At 34.4% G+C, this 22,784-nt stretch overlaps 1 protein-coding gene and 1 pseudogene across 2 annotated transcripts in view; one reads left to right on the top strand and one right to left on the bottom strand.

Annotated features, from left to right (window-relative positions):
* Nucleotides 1-22,784, bottom strand: part of SLCO4C1 (solute carrier organic anion transporter family member 4C1) — a 51,532-nt gene that overhangs the window by 13,302 nt on the left and 15,446 nt on the right. For both annotated transcript variants that reach the window (XM_019727929.2, XM_074328680.1), the window contains exons 3-8: nucleotides 9,171-9,353; nucleotides 7,809-7,905; nucleotides 6,230-6,351; nucleotides 4,878-4,993; nucleotides 4,016-4,160; nucleotides 3,419-3,614 (exon numbers count right to left, since the gene is read on the bottom strand). In XM_019727929.2, coding sequence (XP_019583488.2) covers nucleotides 3,419-3,614; nucleotides 4,016-4,160; nucleotides 4,878-4,993; nucleotides 6,230-6,351; nucleotides 7,809-7,905; nucleotides 9,171-9,353 — 859 coding nt within the window. The remainder of the gene's footprint in view (nucleotides 1-3,418; nucleotides 3,615-4,015; nucleotides 4,161-4,877; nucleotides 4,994-6,229; nucleotides 6,352-7,808; nucleotides 7,906-9,170; nucleotides 9,354-22,784) is intronic.
* On the top strand, nucleotides 12,086-14,835 carry LOC109445527 (aurora kinase A; annotated as a pseudogene).

Genomic DNA, 22,784 nt, shown 5'->3' with positions numbered 1-22,784 from the left:
AGTAGAAACAATAATTATATAATACAGTGTCTGTCAATGACCAGAAAAATAGCAGAGTAAGCAAATATAACAGAGTTTCTCATTTGATAACAGATAACTCTTTGTGGTGGGGGGAGGAGCTGGTTCTGTGGATTGTAGGAAGGTTAGCAGCATCCTGGCCTCCACCCACTACATGCCAGTAGCATCCCCTTGGGTTGTGACAACCAAAATGTCTCCACACATTGCCAAATTTCCCTGGGGTACAAGCAAAATTTTAAACCTGGAAAGATGCATACAAACATGGTGTTGAACGTATTCATTTTATCAATGGAAAAACTGAGTCCCAGAGAGATTAAGTTACTACTTTTCTTTCTTTGCCAAATATAATACTCCTCATTCCCTGGCTCAGTGTTGTTCCATGCTGCCTCTTAATAGGGGGCAACACCTTTGATAATATAAAGGGTGAGCCTAAGCAAAGATACTTTTCCAGTTCTTTATTTATTCACTTATTCATTCAGCCAATATACTCGAATATTGAGTAAGTGCTAGCCTCCATTCTAGGTATTGGGAAAACACAGCTGAATAAGGTATTCACTATCCTCAAAGATTTCACAGTCTACGAGTAGAGATGGACAAATAATTATAGACTAATATGGTGAGTGTGCTTATAGATATCTACAGTGTATTTGAGAAGCACTGGGGAATGACACTCAAAACAAGCCAAAGTTAGACAAGAGGGTCTGAAGAAACTACTACTGCCTGAGATGAGTCTTAAAAAATGAGTAAGAGTTTACTGGGTAAATGGGGAAGATGAAAGGTACTTCCGAGAAGCTGGTAGAAAGACATAAAGGTGAGAAATAGCATCCTATATGGAGAAATATGAATGTTGCCTGAAGCATAGAATGTAGGAGATATAGCTAGAGAGGAGTCAGAGACCAGCTTGTTTTAGGGCCTTATGGGCCTTGTTAAAAACAATGGGTTTTAACATCTTTTGAAAAGGTAATCAAAGTATTTTTAGACTGGAAAATGACATTGTCAGAAGCTATTTTAAAGAAATAATCCTAGGAGTTATACAGAATATGAATTTGAAAGAAGGGGACCAGTTACAATACCCCAGACTAACTCATGATGATGTTAGGAGAAGTAAAATAGAACATTTAATTATAGCAAACAGATTTGAGAAATATTTTGGATGTAGAATAAGTAAGATTTGGTGTTTGATTGATTGAAGATGAAAACTGGATGGAAGAGTCAAGAGTGATTCTTGGTGTCTCATTTGACATTTTGGTGGAATAGATCTAGTTTTGGGAAAGAGATGATGGGTATGGTTTTATACATGCTGAGATTGAGAGTCTCAAATTTGGTGAGGAAATTTGGCATGGAGCTAGATATCTTAATATCTATTTACATACATATGTAGCTGAAACCATGAGAATGATAAGATCAACCATCTAATGAGTGTAGAGTGAGACGTGTACAGAAGTCTTGGGAGTCCATTCATTTCATGAATACATAGTTGAGCTCTAATTATGTGCTAGTGGAAATGTATCTAAAAGAAATAAAGAGAGAGATGGAGATGGAGATGGAGAAGGAGATAGAGATGGAGATGGAGATGGAGATAGAGAAAGGGAGAAAGGGAGGAGAAAAAAGGAAGAAAGGAAAAAAAGGAAGGGAGGGGTAAAAATCCTATGCAACTATGAAACTAACTTTTTTGCACTGGGAGTCAAAAACAAAAAATGAGTGATTTACCTAAGTATTAGAAGATAATAACTGCTATTTTAGAAAATGATATTTAAGGTGGAGAACAGAAGTTCGTGAAAGAAATAGATTAAAGAATAGAAAGCAAACTGGAAACAAATCAGTGAGGAGTCTGAAGCAGAAGGTGATCCAAGGGTAAATTCTAAGAAATTCTTCACTCTGCTTAGAGTCTCTTCTGCTTCTAATCTATTCCACAGTCTGTTGCTAGATGTCTTTATCAAGAACGATTCTATTCACAAAAGCACACATAACAGTCAGTCTCTGCCAGCAACTGGTTTACAATATGATCAAAAATAAGGGGACAAGAGAAAAAAACTATCCTTGCAACTCTACAAATAGCCTCTACACAATGATTTTTAAAATCAAATTTTCCAACATATAATTATCATATTATTGATAAATGATTACTGTGGACATGAAAGCATAAGACAGTATGATGCAAACTACAATAGAAACAAAGAACAATAGCATATATTCCTTATTATCAAAAGTCGGTCACTTAATCTATATACTTGATAAAGTTTCACTTCATGAGGTAAAGGGGAAACTATTATTAGAAAAATAGCCAATTCTCGCAAAGTTTATTAAATTGTCTTAATATATACATATTAATTTTTAAATATATAAAATATTTTAAATTTCAAAAATTTTAAATGTGTGTTTATACACACACATATGTATATATAAGAAACATATTTATTGTAAATAGAATTTAAACATTAATTTCTTATTTGAATCCAAACTATTATTCTATAATGAAAACAAACACTAGACAATAGTTTAGTGGTTGTCAGAGGGTAAGAGGGAAGAAGGGTGGCAGATGAGGATAACGGGATCAAATATATGGTGATGGAAGGAAAACTGACTCTGGGTGGGGAACACACAATATGATACCATATTTCCCCCAAAATAGACTGGGCCTTATATTAAGGTTTGCTCCAAAAGATGCATTAGAAGTTATGTTCAGGGGATATCATCCTGAAAAATCATGCTAGGGCTTATTTTCTGGTTAGGTCTTATTTTCGGGGAAACACAGTATATAGACGGTGTTTTACAGAATTGTACACTTCAAATCTATGTAACTTTACTAACCATTGTCACCCCAATAAACTTTAAAAAAAACAAACAACAACAGACAAAATCCTACATATATGTAAGGTTTTGTTTGTTGTTTGTCTGTTTTTAGTTTAAGTAATGACATCTTATTAAAAGTTGGGTATTTATTCAGAGAGTAGTTAAGGAGCAACTCTTCCGTACTTCATACTATGCTTAGGAATACAAAGATAAATATAGCAGAATCTTTGCCCTGAGTGATTCGAATCCTAGGGAGAATTTCACATTATATATTTCTATTGATTTAAATTTTAAAAAATGGAGATTTCCCTATTGTGAAATTCTCATATTAGATGGGTTGGAATGGGCTAGAAGAGAAATTAAAATGAAGCTAGTCTGAGGTGATAATAATCATTGTTTTATCGGCTTTTAGAAGTTCATGTTTACTGTAGAAGTTCATGTTTACTGGATGACTTCTTGTCCTTCTGACTTGTAAACATGTTGCTACCTATAACTGGTTTGTCCATTAAAAAAAATACCCAGTCTCTCATAATTTTATCATATACTTGGAAAAACACATAATTTATTACTGTGATATTAATATCAAAAAGAATTGAAATATGTTTACCCATTATATGACTCAGACACACCAGCAAATGGCTCGTTTTCACAGTTGGCATAAATAAATACAAAAGTCAGCATAAGTCCAATTAAAGATGAGAGACAAGCAAACTTCATTGCCTTTTTACATGCCATTTTGAATTTTGAAACAAGGACACCACCTAAAATCTGACCAAGAGCAGCTCCAGGAATTAAAACAGCCCCTAATGAGAAAGAAGACACAGACAGTGAGAAAACTTACAAATACACCCACTAATTCATACCAACAATTGGAAAATCAAAAACAAACACCACATTGGTTTTAACGTATAAAAGTACTCGTGATTTAGAAGCATATGAATAAATGACTTAGTTATATTAAGAGATTAATAGAAATGTTTTAAACAGTATGATTAATATATATGATATAATATATCTCTCTATATGGCCTCTGTATAAGTTCATACAAGATTGTCTAATGTCAGAAAATCAGGAATGTTTATCAAATCAGGATAAAGTTTAATTTCAAGGAGTGGATTATCTTAAATTATATGATAGTCTAACAAATATTTAGTGTGGTACTGTAAAATTATCACATTAAGTTAGAACAAAGAAAATGTTTTACCTCCAAGGATAGCTGCAAAACTGGATGACAATCCAAACTGACTTTCTATAAATTTAGGTAAAAATGTAGCAAATCCAGTAGTAACTAAGGCTTCGGAAGACGTTGATATCACTAAACACATAAAGACAGTATTCCTCATCAAATTCTAAAGAAAAAATACAGTTCACCAAATGAATAACTATGATTATACTGCAAAACGCAGCATTAGAATGGTAGCATGATGAAATGGCAAATGTATGGGAGAGGAGGAGGAAGAGTTGAAAGGTGAGATGAAATGGAGTAAAAACATTTTAAGACTTTCATTTAGGAGAAAAAAATTAACAAAAATGTAAATGATTTCAAATCTTGAAAAGCTAAAATTATAAACCCCTTCATGTACAAAACTTTTATGACGCTAAATAGAATGCTTTTCTGATGAGTTCAATAGAACAGAACAAAATACATTTGTTTCTTTAATCTCAAATTCAAACCAAGTAACCACTAACCACCACTTCTTTCACAAGCGAAAGATAATTGGTTTGGCATTTTCAACTATATATTTACAACTCAGTGATAATGCATCAATTCATTACATAAGGGAAATGGCATACTGCTAATGAGGAACCACTGAATATTGATATTGCCAATAACTCATGTTCTTTCAACCGTTCCACTCTGGCCTTGTTTTCATTTAGTCAAAGTGCAATAAAATTAAGTCTGAAGAGTTGTTTACAAGAGCTAGAATAATAGTAACTAAGCAAACAAGAGTACATTATGAAAATATTTGTGTGTGTGTGTGTGTATATATATATATATATATGTAATATATACATATATCTACGTATATATGTGTGTGGGGGGGGTATGAACAGTGTTATTTTACCTTTAGAGCAACTGGAAAATCTTTAAAACTTTTTCCAAAATTCTCATCTGTATATTGTACGGAACTATTATTCTGATGAGTCTGGGAAGCTTTTCCTTCTTGAATTTTTGCTGTACCTAAAAAAATCATAAATGTACTTGCTCTATCACTTCATTTCTCATTTTTTCAAATGCTTACTTTTCAGCTAACACACACTTTTTTAAAATGCTTACTTTTCAACTAACATGCACTTCTACAAGTAAATAAATTCTATAACATAACAAGCCAGTTCCTCTGTTTGTCAACAAAATTGCACCAATATCTATGTCTGTAATCTGGCAGTCCTAGAGCTAATGTTATTGCCATTAACTAAGGAAGTTTCAACCAGTCTAAAAATTAAGACGGAGACAATTTTGCCCCAATCACATAGTTATTCTCTTTATTTGAAATCTCTTAAAAATGTTTCTTCCTATCAAATGGTTCTCTTTCTCATCCTTTATGAACAGAGTATGTTGGAGGCTTTTTTCCTTTACTCTCTTTAATTCTAACATGCTTTGCAGATGAAATAATATTTACCATCTATCACCAGGTCCTTCTGATTTTTAATAATGGTACTTTGAATAAATATGAGAAAACAGTCAAAATATGGAATCATAAGGTGGATAGCCCAGGGTAGAAAGAAATCAATGGGTCCACCTACTTCTACTCCACCAACTTTTCTTTTGCCCATTTCTAAAAATTAATTATCTATCCTGTTTCATGTACTAGAAGCAACCAACTACCTTGAGCCTGGAGAAAAATACTTCTATAGCTATATATTTCAACTATATGATTACACAGAAGCAAAATCTCACAGAGGAAGAAATGGATATCCTTTTCCATTAATCTTTTATTTCTTGGACAGACTGTCTAGTATTGGAATATGGTGAAAAATGAGTATGCCAGAGCATGACTTTGGTGACAAAAAGAAAGTATTTCTACTTTCAATAACAAATAATTCACATCAATTAACAGCTTGGCTCTTAAAGTTAGTGATTAACTGAATACAAACTAATAATTTAAAATATATTATATATTACATATATACATGAATCAGGATTCCAGATAACACATAAAAAAAAAGTTTAGTAAATATATAGTAAGGGGATTAATATGTACATTTTTATTGATTATTAATTGAAAATAAAGGAAAACCATGAATATTAACAATGCTACCCAATATTTCCTAAAATAAAGACAGACATTCAAAAGTTTACATAGGCTGAGATTCTATAAAACAATGAATTTTCTAAGGTTCTTGTCAATCATACAGAAAGCAACACTTGGCCCAGAAGTGGAATAAAACTCGGTGGTTTTAAGGAAAACATGTTTACCTGGTAAATGTTTTGGAAAGCAGGAAAAAGGTATTATCAAAGACCAAGCAAAGAGCCAAGCCAGAAGAAATCCAATCCACCACGCCCCCAGCCATCGTGGATCATCCTCAGTGATATCAGTGCTATATGACAGGAAAACAAAAGGTCAAAGTCAACTCTATCTTGTTAATTAAAACTCAAGGGCATATATAGAGGAATATTATTATAATATCCAAAGTTTTAAGTGAAGCCATTGTGATGAATCAGACAACGGATAGCAGGCATAAACAAGAGCTATGAGAATAATGGTTTGCAAAGTATTTCAAAATGACAAATATGGAATACAAGTTTAAAATATTTCATAGTAAATATAAGTATATTGAATATTCAAAAGCATACATAGAATTTCTGAACATTCTTTAACTTTGGCTAAGTTCTTTTTCTTTATTATATTAAATGCATTTCACAGAAAATCATTGATCTATGTTAAAAGCCCATACACTATACTTCAATTATAGTATTCATTTAAATGTAACATTCTTTTTAAAGTAACGTATTGTTTTTTACAATGGTTTTCATATTTTATATCAAATGCTCTTCCCAAAAAACACACCACCCCTACAACTTATGTAACTCTCCACTGAAATTACAATGTCCTTTCTTAAAAATCCAGCTATTACATTGTTTTATACACCTGAAACTAATAATTTTTTTTTATATCCAGCTATCTGTTTCAAGGCCTTCCTCTGCACATCTTTTTATATAGTCTCTAAAAGATTAACCTAGGACTAACAGCTCAAAGGACAAATCCAACACCCATAACTACATATTCATTGTTCTCAGTCATGCAATGACTATGTAGTTACTATACAAGCATTGTGTAGTTACGATTCCCAGTGGAAAAAGGAGGAAAATGTGGCCTTACCAACGGTCGCTAACTTCTCAATTCAGGAAAAGGAGAAGGTAATTCAGTGGTTAAGAGGGGGGTTTTGGAGTCAAAAAGATCTACATTGATTTATGTCTTTGCCACTTACCAAACTGTGTACATCAACTACCATAAAGAATTATTAGGAAGATTAAATAAAAATATCATGTAAAATAAGGTAACAGAAAAAAACCTATATTGTCTAGAACATAGTATGGGACAAATAAACATTACCTATTACTATCCTTCATAACCACACAATTGTGATCTCTATTTCATTAGCAGAACTACTACAGAACTTAGTCTGAGAATCATAGACTCTTGAGACTCTTCAAGCTATCTACCTCTAGGTAAATCTACTGAAACCATAACTAATTTATATTAAAGTCTTTTTGAACAATGTATGGGGTACTATATGTGTATTTTGAAAAATTTTACTAGGAGACTATTAATCATCCTTATTTATGAATAAATTCATTATACTGAGATGGTGTGACATTAATTCATGAAGTAATGCAGCCAAAATGTTACATAAAAATTGTATGTATTCAATTTTGTTTCCTGAAAATTCCCTCACACTATATTCAGAAAATACTGTGAAAATGTTCTGTCTGTGATGTTAACATTACTTAAATGAAGTATATTTAAATAAAACAAAAATAGATATCGCCTTGCCTTTGTCCCAAACCAACATCAATGTACATGGTTAACAGCTGTCCTCCCAACACATAGCCAACAGCAGGGCCTAATATTGACATAGAATAGCCAATACCTAGAAAAAGAACAAAGACATAGAAAATGGTCATTTGTACAACTTTGCTTTGCATGTCTAAAATAGTGAAGAAAGACAAATATTTTACTGTAGAAAAATTGAAATTATGAAAATTACACATATTTTCACTAAAAAATATCATTGGAATAGTATCACTTGTAAAGTCCAAGAGCTGAAAACATATAATTTAATGTGAAAGTTGTTAGACTTTAATAATAATTGCAATAAACCCAATAATTATAAAATGGAAAGTTATATCATGTTAATTGGCAGCAGGGGTAGTAAATCTACTATTATCCTTTACGATGGTGATAATAAATATTGTTTAGAATTCTTATGGAAGAAAACAATGTGGAATAATAAGCCTTTTGCACTCTGTACATACTCCAAAAGCATTCTTTATTTTTCACCATAGTAGCTGGTAAAAACTTGCATCTGGTCATTTGTTTATTTCTTAAAAGTAAGCGATTAAACACCTGCTCTTAGTGAATCTCCCATTTTTACTTACAGCAGAATTAAACTGACCTTATTTCTCTCAGATATTTAAAAATTCACCACATATAACTTTTTAATTGTTGCAAATTAAGCCCTCATCAGACTCTGAATCTGTGGGCACCCTGATCTTGGATTCCCAGCTTCCAGGACTGTAAGAAATACATTTCTGTTTTTTTATAAGCCAACCAATCTATGGTATTCTGTTAAAGCAGTCCGAATGGACTAACACAGTAGTCTTGTTAGCTCTACCTTGCAGGAACATGAGGGAGGGAATTTAAGAGAAACTTAGGTACCAAAAATTAGGTCACAGAGGAAAAAAAGTCGAGTCATATATCAAAAAGGTTAATCTGAAATGGAAAACTCCATAGAGTGTCTGGGTACTATCTTGAGTTTCTTTTGTTGACTCTCCTTGAGTAGGATGTAGAAGTCACACAGAATGATAGAGCTCAGTCTCCACACCCTGTGTAAATTAGCCTGGAATTCAAGCAATCTAGACAGTCTACTAGTTGAATTGCATTTCCTGGAAGGCTGGCATGCCCAGAACAGGAAATGGAGCAGTATATTAACAAAACTCTGAACGAAATTCAACTGAAGGACATGATTATGTCAGTAAATAATTAAACAAAAAAGTAATATTGCATTTATCTCATGGAAACACCTATGAAATTACAATGAACTTTTAAATAAGCATATGTTATGCTTTACTTATAAATTAAACAAGAAATAAGATGAAATGATACTGAGACATTTATATTACAGAGCAAACTTACCTATGTAGAGAGAAGATTTATGTGTGGGCACAGAATCATCAATAAAGGCTGTTCCTAGTGTATAGAGAGGAGTCCCTCCTGTTCCCATCAAAAGTTGTCCGAAGATGAAGACATACAAGTAGGTAGAAAGTGAAGAACTGGAAGAAGTACAACTGGTCCTATTCCTTGTTGTTAAGCAAGTATCTTTGGAGGGGGAAAAAATAAAATTATAAATATATAGAAATTTAGCTAATAATTTAAATATTTATCTTTACAAATTATACTTGCTTAACATAACCCTCTTTATTTATTTAAACTACTTCACTTTGATTATATTTAACTATTTTAAAATACATATATTACTAAAGATAATTTATGACATATTACCATGCTGAAATCTAAAAAATATAGAATGAAACTGAGAAACAATACTTTAAGAATCAAACTTAACAAGTTTTCAGGTAAATTAATATAAGCCTCATTGAAGCAAGTGGTGCTAGGCAAGGATAGTTTTTAGAGTAACTGAATAAAAATAAAAATAAAAAACTAGCCATTTTTTTTCCAAGTCATAAACGCAATATAACTACTATAATGAATTTATCAATTAACACCTTATTGATTTGAAAAGTGTACTTGGGTTATAAGATATTTTGGATAAAACAGTAATTCTCAATATTTACCACAAAGCAGTAATATTGGAAGGTATGTCTATTGTTTTACAGCTCAAACTATTTTATTAATTTTATTTTTTTGAAACAATCTATGGGTCTATAGAATATTCTTCTGAGTATCATCAAAGGAAAATTGTTCTCTTTAAAATTTGATTAACATCTTCTTAAAAATCAGATTCAAATGTTGGGTATTATAGTAAATCCATATTACCTAAACTCATCTGATAATGTTAAAGAACAAAGTCACTTGTTAACAATACATTCCCAGCCCTTTCCCTTTGAATCTGGTGTAGTATCCAGGAATTTTCATTTTAACAATGGCCTCAGCTAATTCTATTTTCATTTCCTTAGTATCATATCGAGACTCATTATTTCCTGACTGATGAAATAAATAAAGTACCAATCCTGAATATTCTTTAACTGGTTCATGGTCATCAAATTTTCAGATGAAAATTTTATGCATAAAATATGTAAACTAATAATATACCTTATAATATTGCATATATTCATGTTGTAAGAGGTTGATAAATATTTTGTAGGATACTTTGTATTTATAAGTGAACTAGGTCAGTATTATTTATGTTACCTACCTGGCCATGTCAGACATTTGAATTATGTAATTCCTGGTTTCAATATTCAATTTCTTATACGTAGTAGACTAGACTAACAATCTCATTATTTTATACACTGCAAAACTGAACATACATGTATTTCTTAGTTTATTATTTTTTTCCTATTTCTTTCTTACAACAGTTAAACTGCCATTTTTTATAATAGGTAAGTATCTTTTTGTAGTAATCTAGTAGATTTTTTTTTTTTGGCTATAATGTTACTTTCAAAGCAGATGAGTGGACCCATTTAGATGTTCATTTAAAGAGGTTTTCTTTTTTTTCGTTTGTTTTTTGTGTGTGTGTTTTTGTTTGTTTGTTTGTTTGTTTGTTTGTTTTTAAAGATTTTTTTATTTGGGGAGGGGAACAGGACTTTATTGGGGAACAGTGTGTACTTCCAGGGCATTTTTTTTTCTTTTTTTTTTTCCCCAAGTCAAGTTGTTGTCCTTTCAGTCTTAGTTGTGGAGGGCACAGCTCAGCACCAGGTCCTGTTGCCGTTGCTAGTTGCAGGGGGTGCAGCCCACTATCCCTTGCGGGACTCAAGGAATCAAATTGGCAACCTTGTCATTGAGAGGATGCGCTCCAACCAACTGAGCCATCCAGGAGCTCAGCGGCAGCTCAGCTCAAGGTGACGTGTTCAATCTTAGTTGCAGGGGGCGCTGCCCACCATCCCTTGCAGGACTCGAGGAATTGAACTGGCAACCTTGTGGTTGAGAGCCCACTGGCCCATGTGGGAATCGAACCGGCAGCCTTCAGAGTTAGGAGCATAGAGATCTAACTGCCTGAGCCACCGGGCCGGCCCTCTAGTAGACGTTTTGATTATATGAGTAGTCTGTCAGATTTTGGTGAGTTTTTGTTGTTGTTTTTTTCTTTTTCCCCAGAGGAAGTAATCCATGAGATTTCAACATGCTTTTGTAAATAAATTTTAAATAGCACAGAAGACTATCAAGAGAAAACAAAACTCTTCCTTACTCCTGCCTGCCTCCAATTTATGCTCTCCCATGTAACTCAGATGAAGGTAATGACCCATTAATATTTCCTTTTATCATTTTTCAGACATTCTTCTCACACATTCACATGTTTTATATCCATTTACTTTTTTACACAAGTATGATCATACTAAACACACTGTTCTTATATTCAACAACTTCCAGTTTTCACTTATAATATCCTGGACATCTTTGATGTTGGAACTTGAAGCTGTATTTAAATTTCTTTGTTGGCACTGCTATATTATTCCACAGCATAAATGTCCCATGATTTATTTACCCAGCCCACAATTTATATTTAATAGTAATATAGCATATGAAAGTATTCTATATGATAGTTTAATTATGGATACATAGCACTATGCATTTGTCCAAATCCATTGAACTTTACAGTACAAAGAGTGAAATTTAATATACGCATTTTCAAAAAATCACTTAAGACGTCAAAAAATTCCAGGATTAAATGCAGAACATGGTAAAAGGATCTAACTGTAATACAAATGTATGAAACAACCTTACTAAAGACGGTGGGGGTAAGGATGCTGATCTAAGTAACTTTGGAATGAGTGGAGTCTGCAAGACTGCAGGCAAAAGGAACTGCACATAATCACTGTATTCTAGATGATACAGTTATTTCTCATCCTCTAATTAAAAGGCCTCTTGGAGAAATGGTTGATTCTCGGTCTGGAGCAGGAAATATACAGGATGAGCCTGGATCATTTCATACTGCCAGAAAGTAAGTGATGAAAACAAACAAAAACCCAATGATGAAGTTGTGTCAAAGAAACACAGGAGCCAACTGAAGGGACTCTGGTAGCCAAATATGGAATAATTTGAGCAAGAAAATAAATTATCATTGGATCATAAGCCAAAGTATAAAGTATGTATCTATCCAACACATTGAAAAATAGGTGAATAAATAAAGAAGAGACAAATCTCTAGTATAGAACAATTTCCACTAATTTATGTAGACACTCTACCCTCAAAGAGCTAGAGCATAGCACCCCATTTCTAAGGTGTAGGTACACATAATGACTTTCTTCCAAAGAGTATAATATGGAGAGTGGGAACAAAAAGAGTGACTTCACACTGGATTACCCTGAAAAACACTACCTCAGCCAGATGACCAAGATCGTCATCAAGAGTGATATGTGATATTGATAGCATATACCCTGATATCATGTGATGAAAATGGCATTTTACCTGTGTGGTCCTCCCCCAAAAAATCTCATAACCCCAGTCCAACCTACGAAAAACATCAGACAAATCCCAACTGAGTGACAGTCTACAAAACATTTAACCAGTACTCCTTAAAACTGCCAAAGTATTAAAAAAAAAAAAAGAAAAGAAAAGAAAACTGAGATATCACAGCCAAGAGGAGCCAAGCAAGCATGACAACTAAATGTTAATATGGTTCCTGGATCAGATCCTGGAACAGAAAAAGAACATTAGATAAAAATTAAGGAAATCTGAATAAATTTTGGAGTTCAGTTAATAAGTACAAACATTTCAGATGATGTATCAATATTAGTTCATTAATCATAAGAACTGTAGGAACCCTGGGAGGACTGGGCGGCTTTGGGTTAAAGGCAGGAGCCAACAGGCATCATCGACAAATCTAAAGAAAACTGCATTTCAGGGTCTGTTAACACTACAGTTCCACCTGGTGATGATCCAAAATGGGTTCTGGTAACTCTGCAATTTCCTTCTCAGCATCTGGTACTGCAAACAGGGGTTAGCCTCAGAGAGTCTTACGTCCTTCAAACTCCTCTCAGAGTGCTCCTTCACAAGCATAAAAGCTTGTCTCCAGCCATAAAGCCGGTTCAGAACCTGAAGCAGAAACAATTGCAGGCAACCAGTGTCCCTTATCCCGTCTCCAGGCCACTGAATAATACCCAAAAGAGTGAACAGCCCCTGACACCAAGCCCTGGAAATAATTCTGAAAAGGAATTGGCATCAAAACAGAAAACTAAAGAATAAAAAAATAATAATAAAGTAAAATAAAATAAGACAAAAGGCTTTGGAAGATCCTGAGATTGTTCGCCGGCTGGGTAAATGAAAGTTCGGTCATGCTTATTTGGCAAGAGAAAAACAAAGAAAGTTCATCCTGACTCTGTAAATTATTATTTGAAGTTCAACTGGAAAAAGCAGGAGTTGAGCATCAGCTGAGAAGAGAAGTAGAAATACAGTCCCATTTTAGGCACCCAAACATTCTCAGACTGTATGATCATTTCCATGATGCCACCAGAGTTTACCTAATTCTGGAATATGCACCTCTTAGAGCTGTCTGTAAAGAACTTCAAAAACTATCCAGGTTTGATGAGCAGAGAACTGTTCCTTGTATCACAGAACTGGCAAATGCTGTCCTACTTTCAATCAAAGAGAGTTATGCAAAGAGACCTTAAGCCAGAGCATCTGCTCCTTGGATCAGCTGGAGAGCTTAAGAGGAAGATTTGGGGTGGGCCGTACATGCCCCATCCACCAGAAGCACCACCCGCTCTGGTACTCTAGGCCACTTGCCCCCTGAGATGACTGAAGACAGAATGCAGGATGACAAGGTGGATCTCTGCAGCCCTGGACTTCTTTGCTATGAATTTTTAGCCTCCTTTGGAGGTAAGCACATACCAAGAGACCTACAAATGATTACTGCTGGTTGAATTCACATTCCGTGACTTTGTAGCAGAAGGAGCCCAGGACTTCATTTCAGGACTGTTGAAGTATAACCCCAACCAGAGGCCAACCTTGAAAGAAGTACTCGAACACCCCTGGGTCACAGCAAATTCTTCAAAACCATCAAGCAGCCAAACAAACAAACAAAATAAAGAATCAACTACCAAGTAATCTTAACACAGTCGCTGGGGGAGAAACCCATGAGCCACGGCTGCTGGAACAGGCTCCTGTCAGAAAGAGGCTCCTGATATTATTGCCGACTGATTCCCTCTGAGCCAGAGCGCTACAAATTGTTTTCGTGTTTTTTTTTGTTTGTTTGTTTTTAATGAGCTGGCAGTATCTCCGCCTCCTTATTCAGAAAGTTCCACTTTAGTAAACACGACACTCTGAAGTGAAAGTGGCCATGAGAATCACGCTGATTTCACTGGTTTTATAATCCGGAGGCAGGGTTTGAGTGCAGCGCCCCGCAGCCCATTTGGAGTAAAGCGTCCTTGTGGAAGGTGAACCCCGAGTCAGCTGTGGGTGAAGTGGCCCCTTTGCCCTGACTCGATCACTCAAGAGCTGCTCCGATAACCTTCCAACCAATAACCTTCCAAGTGAGTGTGTGTGTAGCTTACTGTGTGGCCATGCCTGATGAAGCTGTCAGAATGAGGATGTGATTCTTTGAAATGTTAAAATAAAGATATACGTGTGGGGAAAAAAAGAAATGTAGCATACAAAGTAAGATGTTAATAATAGGGGAAAATGGTTGTAGTGCATGTGGAAACTCTATATTATAGTCACAATTTTTCTGTAAATCTGAAACTTCTAAAAATCAAAAGTATTAAAAATATTTAAAGTATAGAATAAAACAACCCATTATAAATAAAACCTTAAACTTTCATAAACATTAAAAATAAATTTAAAAAATAAATAAATAAAACTGTATAGCAGCAGATACCACTACTAAACAAATACTACTGGAGATGCAAAAATAGAAAAAGCTAAAATGGACTTTAATTTTCATCTTTCTCACTCCGAGAGAGCAAATTGTTTAAAGTAAGCAAGAGGAAAACACTATAATCAGTACTATGAATAATATCACAAAGGTGTGACAAGATCACACCTTTGACTATGCTACACTAGCAAAAGGGATTCTCCTGTTAATTTAAGGTTACTGCTCAGTTGACTTTGAACTAGTCAGAAAGGTTGTCCTCAATCCAATCACATGAACCTTTAAAAGCAGGCATTTTCTCTAGCTGGTAGCAGCAGCAAACGTCAGAAATCTGAAGCCAAAGGAAATTCTATGAGCCACTGCTGACTTTTAAGGTGGGAAGGCTCATGTGCCAAGGACTGTGGGAGCTTCTAGACGCTGAGAGCAGCTCCCACTGATGAGCAACAAGGACATGGGGATCGTAGTTCAACAATTCCAAGAAACTGATACTTCTAACAGTTTTAATGAGTTTGGAAAAGGATTCTTCTCTAGAGTCTCAAATGAGAATGCAGCCAGGTAACACCTTGAGTTTGAGACTCTGAGCAGAGAACCCAGCTGAGCTGTGCCAGACCTTCGACCCATAAAGATGGTAAGATAATATATTTGTGCTGTTTCAGGTTAACTCTGCAAAATACGTTATGTAGCAATAGAAAACTAACACAAACATTTTATAAAAACGCTGTCCAAAAAGTAATTTACCTTATTAAAAGGTGAATAACAAAACTGAAAAGCAAATGACATGGCATAATAGTCTCCAAAAGAAAATGTCACCATGATATAAACTTAAAAATTACCATATTGCCAAACTTTAAAAAAAGTAATGAAAATAATTGTGTCTTAAAATCAAAAGCCGAAAGCAGGGATTTTATCATTATAACTCAGGGGTGTCCAAACTTTTTTCAACATTTTTTACCAAGGGCTATATGCGGTAAAATACACAAACAGCCGGGCCACTCACTCGAGGTGAAGTACGTATTGCCTCACCTGGTTTATTTAAGTAAATTAAATATATTTTTGGAATTTGCTGTGGGCCAATTAACAATGGATTGAGGGCCGCAGTTTGGACACCCCTGTTATAGCTCATAAATGTGGTGAGATTAGAGAAGTAAAAAAAATGGGCTGAAAGAACCCAGGAAAGACATGAAATAAAAAAGGAAAACTACCACATAGAAGTCATACTGGAATGGAGAGACTAGAGACTGTGAGAATTACAGGACAGACAGAACAGGTTTCAGAAATATGAATACAATTAAAGGAACAAAAACTAAGACTTAAAAGATTAGAGAGAAAATTTTAGAAAGGAAATCAAACACATGTATAATCAATCAGAATAGAAAAAACACATATATATTCAAAGGTAAAACTTACGAAACTCTCCTGAAGTAAATGAAGACTGATCTACAATTTTAAAAGGTATAGAGAGCATCCCAGAAAAATTTGTTACAAGACTTTAAACAATAAGACATTCCCTTGTAAACTTATTAGATTTTAAAGACGAAAGATTTCTTTGACAGTCAGCAAAAGAAAAATAGTCACATCATGCAGAAAGAAATGAAAAACACTTAGCTGGCCTCAGACTTTGCTACAGCAACATCAATCCCATAAAGACAGTAAAGGAATGACAAAAGGTAAACCAGTGAAAGATAATGGGACTCACAAATGTTATGCTCCAACTGTTATTTAAACATAAAGTCAAAAGACAAATATTTAAATATATTTAAAATGTCGTAGACTTAATTTTTTCTGGAAAAAAAATAAAAACTACTAGAGAGTATATTTCAGAGATGCCATGGGGACTTGAAGAAGTAATCATAAGTAATATTAAATAATTTAGTAAATTACATCTGTTATAATTAGCTTTATAAAATAGCTAGATTTGCTTGAAAATTCGGTGATATTATTAGTTGAGGAAACTTTTGAACCTAGAATTTCAACTTCTAATGGAACATAGAAAAATTTCTCTTTGCGAGGTATATAAATGTCCAATCACTATGTAGTTTTGTACACCTGAAACTAATAAAAATAAAATCCTTTATAAAAGAGTGAAAAGGTAAAAAAATAAAAATAAAAAATCAGACAAAATACTTTCAACACTAATTTAAAAGCATGTGATTTGAGAATACACCACAAGAGGGACCTCCTATGTTGTTTATGAACATGGAGAGTTGCTAACAAAATTAACGCTTAGAATTTCACTTAATAGAAAAACCTGTTTCCAGTCATTTGCAGGAACTAAAGGCAAAATGGCAAAATAAAATTCAAAATAACATACCAGAATGTTTAGAAGTATCAACCCTCACCCCACTCAGAGACCTGCAGCCTGCTACTCTCCAGGCACTTAGCTTCAAAACCTGGAATTTAAAAGGCACTACACTTTCCTCTGGGTCCATCCTGGTGCCAAGGCAGGAAGCTCCAGTCTGAGATAGGGCTCCACACCCCCAGCCACAGTTTTCTGACAGTATTTCTAGGAGGTACCCAGGCCTTTTGAGGAGCAGCATCGTTTTCTGGGAAACCAGGTCTGCCTAATTACCTGCATCAGGTACTTTGAAGTGGACAACTTTAATCAAAAACAGCCTCTTTTCTACCCTTCCCAGGAAGTTACTGGAATTCTTCTCCCCTGGCTCTACTTCCCATCTCCTAGCCACTGCTCTGAAGAAGGAGAAAGGGCTGTTGCTTTTGCTTAAACTTGACTATTCCCAAGTCTTAACAGCATCTTCTGGTCTGAAGGAAGTAGCTCATCCCTATAGCCTTCTCCTACAGTATAACCTCTCTCTGCTCACCTATCCTGTTACCAATCTTTCAGAAACCTTTCTTGCTAAACTTTACAGAAAAAAAACTATCTTTGAGTTTCAGTGTCTGTGATGTGGGCCCCTCTATGCACAGGGCTCAGGGCAGGACCCTGCTGTCCAGGCCTAAAGACAGCTGGTGGCAGAGAAAGCACGAAAAACACCGTTGCCAAAGGTCAGCAGCAACAGTCTGAAGCCCCGATTTCCCCTGCCTGAAACCAATGTGGGAACCAGAGATGAGATGGGTGGCAGCATGGCCTTCTTGAGCTTCTGTCGTCCATAAAAATAGAAAAGGTAGGTGGGAAGAGGTTGCACAGGGAACATCACAGACAGTTCAGGACACCTTTGCAAGAACTGAAAGAGGAGCGAGCCTTTGCTTGTGCCACCAACCTGCCTGGGATGCAGCCTGATCACTCAGCTCCTATGGGAACCCAACTGAGTCAATAAAGTGATTTTCAAAAGGAGCTACCACAGCATCCATACAAAGATGTTGTAAGAAACAAAAACGTACCTTTATTAAATTAAGATTAGGACATTTATCACACACACACAATTTCATGGAGCCGATGAAAAGTGTGAACACAAAGCAATTATTTATAGGGGAAGAGAGCAAACCAGAAATGAAATAACTTAGAAAATAAATGGTGAAAGAAAGAGATGAAACATATGCTGGCAGAATCCAGGAAAGAAGTAAAAGGGAAAAATCAAAACCCCATAGAAATGAAGATAAAATTGAAAGGGACACAAAGGTGAACAGACTGAAAAACATAGTAACAGGCATATATAGTATAGAAGTGAAAAAAGTGAGCGCAATGAATGATAAAGAAAAAAAAGAGGAAATGTTATATAGATAGCTAGATATAGATATAGACATATATATACATATATATAAATATATATGTATATATAATATATATTATATATATATATATATATATATAGGCCAAAGGATATCATATGTACACATAATTGAAGTACCTGAGGAAAAAAACCTAACATCATGGAATAAAATGCTCACAGATATAATTTAAGAAAATGTCCCTAAAATTAAAAAATATATCTATAAATATATATACTTCAATCTGCATAACTGGTGCCAGGGAAACATGCCATGAACAGTCTTCACCAAGACATAGCTTAGACTGGATTTTGACAAGACACTCTGAATTGCACAGACATATGGACTACTGAGAATGTTCTTTGTAGAGAATACCAACAGGATACTGTATATCAAGTGTCACAAACACTTCTAAAGGACTTCAGAATACTCAGGGGGACAGAGGCTATTGAGTACTTAAGTAATATAAGAATGGGATAAGAAATTCCAAAATAAGCAATGATCAAATTAGGAATGTACAAAGGAAAAACAGTGAGGTTACAAATACAAACGGCACCTTCTGAAAAAAACACACTAACCTTTAACTACAATGAAGTATATCTTATTTTATTCACATTGCATTTGTTCTAACAATATGTATATTGTTCAAACTATATATATATATATATATATATATATATATATACTGTATGTTGCTTCTCAATACTCAAAGCTTTCACAAATATTTCCAAACCAAATCTTTACAATGACACTCTGCATTTTACAAATGAAGAAACTGAAGCCCAAAGTCACATTATGCATCCATAACCCAATAATCTGATTCCTATTCTTCTGATCCCCCAATGAGCATTGAGCTACAGTTTAATAAGCTGACCCATCAACTAACAAGGTATAAGGCATGGTTTCCCCAAGTATACTTTATGGAACCCTAGGCTTCTGAGAATTTCCATCAACAAAAGGGTTCAAATTAGTTTGAAAAACTCTGTACTCTATTCTTGCACATATCCTCTTAAACAGTAATATGCGTGCATTTATATGTAATATGATTAAGTTTTATACATCATCCATCAGATATTCAAGTTGCTGTTTTCCTCCATTAACGTCTATCGTCTCACAGAACTAGTGCTCTATAAAACACTTTTAAAACACACTGGTTTGAAGTATGACCGAGGTGTGAAGTAAAACAAAACAACCCTAGGTAATTAAATTTTTTTTTAATTTAACTAACCCTTGTATAGGTAGACTTAAATCTTAGAGGGTTAGTGTTATCAATGATCATTTAATGATTCCTATTGTCAAGATTTAGGATTTTGCCTTTCACCTTCTCTCTGACTAGCTCTCTCTTTAGAATGAGCATCTACTGTAACGCATATAGAAACTGTGAAGATGATGCCAAATCTCAATGTTGAACTTCCAATCTCTCTTAGGCTCTAGAACTATATTTTCTAATGCCAGATTTCTAAAACAAACTCACCCTCTTTCTCACAGAGCCAACTTTTCTACCTGATTTTCCAATATTGGTTTATAACATCCATTGTCTAATAATCAAGTTTAAAACATAAAAATCCTTCAATATTATAGTCCATGCCTATCATGGACACACCATATGCTTTTCCTACTGAAATTGTACCCTTGTTCAAGCCCAGCTCAAATTCCACTTCCTATTAAAAGTTCCCCTGAATTGCCCAAAGGAAATTCTTTCTTCTTTCAGGGACTATAAGCCCTAAAGTTTTAACTGGCTATATAATTCACTGGGTTCTTGTTTATCATGCTTTACTTATTACTCAGACTCACACATGTTAATAACAATAATAACAGTAATATTTACTGAGAGCTTACTTTATGCATGGTCATTCACTGATATGCATTATCTTATCTAATCCCCAGAAACATTCTGTGAAGGAGGTACGATTACTTTCCTCATTTTACAGATGAGTAAAGTAAAAATTCGATTAACTGCCACAAAATCTCTAAGAATTAAGGGCCTAACAGACTAATCTTATAGTTAATGGTGATATAAAGTGAAGTTAATTGGTTAAATATCTTGGGATGTGAATTCAAAACTTTCTGTAAGGCTTTCTGACTATCGAGATAAAAAAGTACAAAAACTTTTGACATAAGATCTAACAGTCAATCTCTTTATCTTCTCTAAAATGCAAACTCCTGACCTAACCCGGTATTAACCCATTAAAAAATAAGAAAAACAGAATCCAATACTATGCATATACTAGGAATGACCACAAATACATAAAAAAAACTTTGAAACATTAGAAAAATTCTATGTACAATCTTATACCAAGAGATTTGAAAACCTCTTAAAATTAAAATTTTGACTATAAATGATATAAAACTCGAATGAAGCTATGATTCTGGAATAAATTAAAGTCTATCTCTAAAATTAACCTATCTGAAATGTTTTTTCCTGGAGAATTTATATTAAAGCTCAATCAAAAACTATCAATCCTTGTGTGTCCTTTAAACTGTTCCAATACAGAAAAAAAAAAAAAAATACAAGGTTCCCAACTTGTTATAAGGTATTAGTACAATTTCATTTCAGAACAGCAGTCATTTGAAAGGAGGAACTTGAAATATTTTTTTAAAAGACTAAAATTAGAACCTGTATGGATATTCTTCTGTATTGGTTAAGGTTGCAGGAGGATACAGACAAAAGGGTTAACTGCAGCAAGTTTAACATTTTTTTTTTTTTTTTTTTTTTGAACGCAGATTGTTTTATGGGGTGGGTTGTTTACAAAGGCAGAGTTAAGGAAACAAACAGTGAAGGCCAGTTACTGAAACCCTGCAAGGACTGTAGCTGTAGGGGGCACCTTCTGAGAATGTGGTCTGAGCAGAAGCACACAGCAATTTTTGCAACATGTCTAGTGGGTAGCACACCTGGAAAATAAGCACTACAATATCTTTCTTCCCAACAGGCTGAACTCAATTAGAAACCAGGAGACAAACATGCCAGGGTGATATAGTCCATAGGGCTTCCGTGGGATGATAAATAGTGAATGACGGATCTGGCAGGACAACGAATATCTAGCGCTGTCCATTTTTTTTTCCTTTGATACCTCTGCATCCACTTTTATCTTTGTCCCGATAAAAACACATCTCCAACACAAGAAAATCCACAGAAACCTATCAGCAAAATATCATCCTGGGGTAATGTTAATACAGTTATTCTCCCACCTGGAACCAAGACTGAAATGTTAGCCACCACCAGTGGGCTTCAGATAAGTGGTGGAGAAAAACAAGAGCAGTAGGACAATTAACAAGCAAGCTCTGGAGTTCTTCTACAGCTTGTCTAAAGGTAAAATACTTTTTATTACAGACTTAATTGCTTTTATTATTGGAATTGAAACTGGGAAAAAATTACTAGATTGATAACATATGGAGATAACAAGAAACACAATTTACTAAAAGAAAATGACATGGCTATGGGTAATTTATCCATATTTTTAAGAAATGAATATTACCACATATTATTACTAGATACCCCATGAACAATTCAATAATATTATAGATCCTTAGAATTATTTCAATAAAGAAATCCTTTAACTTTGTTAATTCCTCAACTTTCTGAAATAGTTCCTTGTTCCCTCCTCATTTGTTTGGGGGGGGGCTCTCCTGTGCATTTTAGGATGTCCCTCCCCTATTCAACAAGTATCTACTGTCTCCTGTATGTTAAATAATGTAATGAACAAGGATATAAGCTTGTGTGCTAAATTTCTTTTTTAAGTAACATATTTTAATATCCTACGGAACTTTATGGGACGTTGAGTTTCTGACACTTTCCAATAACCAAAATAACTGAAGGTAAAGTCATTTTTGGTGTTCAGTGGATCTTTGCCAAATATTCTGGGTGGAATGAAACGGATTAGAAAGACTAGAACTTTAGAGTTAGAAGAGGCAACTGCTTCTCAACCAAATCCTATGAAAGATAAAAGTCAGAAGGCTTTTGAGGAATAAAGATCAATTGAAAAAGACTGTGACGTGGAGAAAATCAAGGCTATGGCCCCATCCATTGTGAATACTATTGGATGGATTAAGGTGGCATCAAGCAAATGCTTTTAATTGGAAAATATGTCTCAGAGAAAAGT

This window comes from Rhinolophus sinicus, linkage group LG03 (assembly GCF_036562045.2).
Source record: "Rhinolophus sinicus isolate RSC01 linkage group LG03, ASM3656204v1, whole genome shotgun sequence".
Lineage (NCBI taxonomy): Eukaryota > Metazoa > Chordata > Mammalia > Chiroptera > Rhinolophidae > Rhinolophus > Rhinolophus sinicus.
This window is presented reverse-complemented; position numbering and strand designations above follow the sequence as displayed.